The sequence below is a fragment of the Spinacia oleracea genome, chromosome 4 (genome assembly GCF_020520425.1).
Source record: "Spinacia oleracea cultivar Varoflay chromosome 4, BTI_SOV_V1, whole genome shotgun sequence".
In the NCBI taxonomy this organism is placed as follows: Eukaryota; Viridiplantae; Streptophyta; class Magnoliopsida; order Caryophyllales; family Amaranthaceae; genus Spinacia; species Spinacia oleracea.
Window position 1 is genome coordinate 74,451,400 of NC_079490.1, and position 2,311 is coordinate 74,453,710.

A 2,311-nucleotide genomic window follows, 5' to 3' on the forward strand; every position below is an offset into this window, starting at 1 on the left:
ATATAAATTATACTTGTACTTAAAGAGGCTTTTTATACCAACAACATATTGGATTGGTGGACTCATGGTCACCCGCGATTTTTATCCCTTTCGGGTTTTCCGCGTCACCATCTCTTCCATGTTCACGGTGAAAATCTGTGCGCCACTACCATGTTGTTCATGCAAATCTTGTGCGCCAGTCCCATGTAGTTCATGCAAAGTTCGTGCGCGGGAAGTAAATCTGAAATTCATATTTGTTTAAATAAAATTTTAATTTTTAATGTAGATTTATTCGAATTAATATTATAATTAGTTAATTTAATTTTTATTTATTTAAGAAAATTATGTTAGTGATTTTAGAAATTTCTAAAAATTATGTAGTTATTTTAGAATTTATTTATTTTAGAATTTATGTATTTTAGAAATTATGTTAGTTATTATGTGCAAAATTAATATTATAATTTGTTAATTTAATTTTTATTTATTTTTGAAAATTATGTTAGTGATTTTAGAAATTTCTAGAAATTATGTAGTTATTTTAGAATTTATTTATTTTAGAATTTATATATTTTAGAAATTATGTTAATTATTATGCGCAAAGTTAGAATATAATATTAAAATTAAATTTTTATTTAATTTAGAAAATTATGTTAGTGATTTTAGAAAGTATGTTAGTTATTACGCGCAAGTAACATTATTTTAAAAATTAAATGTTAATTTAATTGATATTTAATTTAGAAATTACATGTTCATTTAGGAAAATTTAGAAATTACATGTGTCATTTAATTGATATTTAATTTGGAAATTATATTTTAATTTAAATGTCATATATTTTAGAAATTATATTAGTGATTTTAATTATTAAATTATGTTTTATTATAGGCCCCACTTCCTGATTATGCTGGCGACGGTGTTGATTATAGTTATCTATTTGCAACAAATGAAATATTCGATGGATTTGAAAACGCAGCGAATTGGGCAAAGCAGTGGCCATCAGATCTGGGTTCCTATTGATAAGTAGCTCGTACAAGACGACGCAAAAAGATGGTCGTAAGTACCGCTACTTGAAATGCGATCGGGGAAGGAGAGAAAACAATTGTAGTGATCCAGAGACCGCAAAACGACCAAACACAAAGAGTAAGGCATGTGGTTGTCGGTTTATGATTAAGTGTGAACAACAACGAGTAGAAGAAAATAATTGGGTTATTGAGTTGCTTCATGATCGTGGCACACATAACCACACATTGATTGTATATCCCGTGGGTCACCGTGGTGTTAGTGGTCTTAGTCAGGGTGTAAAGGAAGTTGTTCGCGAGATGAACGATGCACAAGCGCCTAAGCCAAAAAATATTATGGTGGCCATTAAAAACAAGTTTCCAGATGAACATCCCAACATGAGGCACATTTACAACTTCAAAGAAAAGATGAGACGAGAAGGTTCAGAAGGAAGAAACGTTGCTGAGCAGATGTTGCATCTAGCCAGAGAGCACGACTACATAAACTGGGTCTCATGCAGTGACCGTACGAGTAAAGTCATAAACCGCGCATTCTTAGCTCACCCTGCAATGGTGGAGGTGTTACGCACATATCCACTAGTTATTGGTTTGGATTCGGCGTACAAGACTAACAAATATGGATTTCCTTTCTTGGAGATTGTTGGTGTGACACCGACAAAATGAGAATTTCCTAATCGCCTATGCATTTATGAAAGACGAGACTGCAGCGAGCTACCGTTGGGTGTTACAGAAGTTGAAGCTGCTCCTCGGGGAGGGTGTCATTCCCTCGGCAATATTGACGGACAAAGAGGGTGGTCTAATGAGACCTGTAGCCGAGGTTTTTCCAAATTCCAGACATTTGCTATGTACTTGGCATATCAACAACGATGTGGAGGCCCGCGTATCATTTTTGTGCAACAAGAACAAGGACGTTGGTCGAGCGTTCAAGAACGGAGTTTGGAAAAGAATCATGGAGGCGTCGACTGAGGAAGAATATGATCGTGCAGTTGCAAGCATGGAAGATCGCTATGTAAGATGGCAGAGCGTTAAAGACTTGAATATTTGAAATAGAAAATCCGGCATGACGCCGTTGGATTTGAGTTTTGAACTTGGAATTTGAAATTTTGACTAGAAAATCCGGCATTATGACGCCGTTGGATTTGAGTTTTGAACTTGAAAATAAGAGTTTTGACTAGAAAATCCGGCATTATGGCGCCGTTGGATTAAATCTTGACTTGAAACTCGAAACTCGAAATTTGAATTAGAAAATCCGGCATTATGACGCCGTTGGATTTGGACTTGAAAATTGAGGTTTGGACTAGAAAATTTGGACTTG

General features: G+C 34.7%; 1 protein-coding gene across 1 annotated transcript; it reads left to right on the forward strand.

Annotated features, from left to right (window-relative positions):
* Window positions 1–1,140: 1,140 nt before the first annotated feature.
* On the forward strand, window positions 1,141–1,659 carry LOC110785070 (uncharacterized). The gene has a single exon (XM_021989521.1). The coding sequence runs from the start codon at window positions 1,141–1,143 to the stop codon at window positions 1,657–1,659; it is 519 nt and encodes a 172-aa protein (XP_021845213.1).
* The last annotated feature ends 652 nt before the right edge of the window (window positions 1,660–2,311 follow it).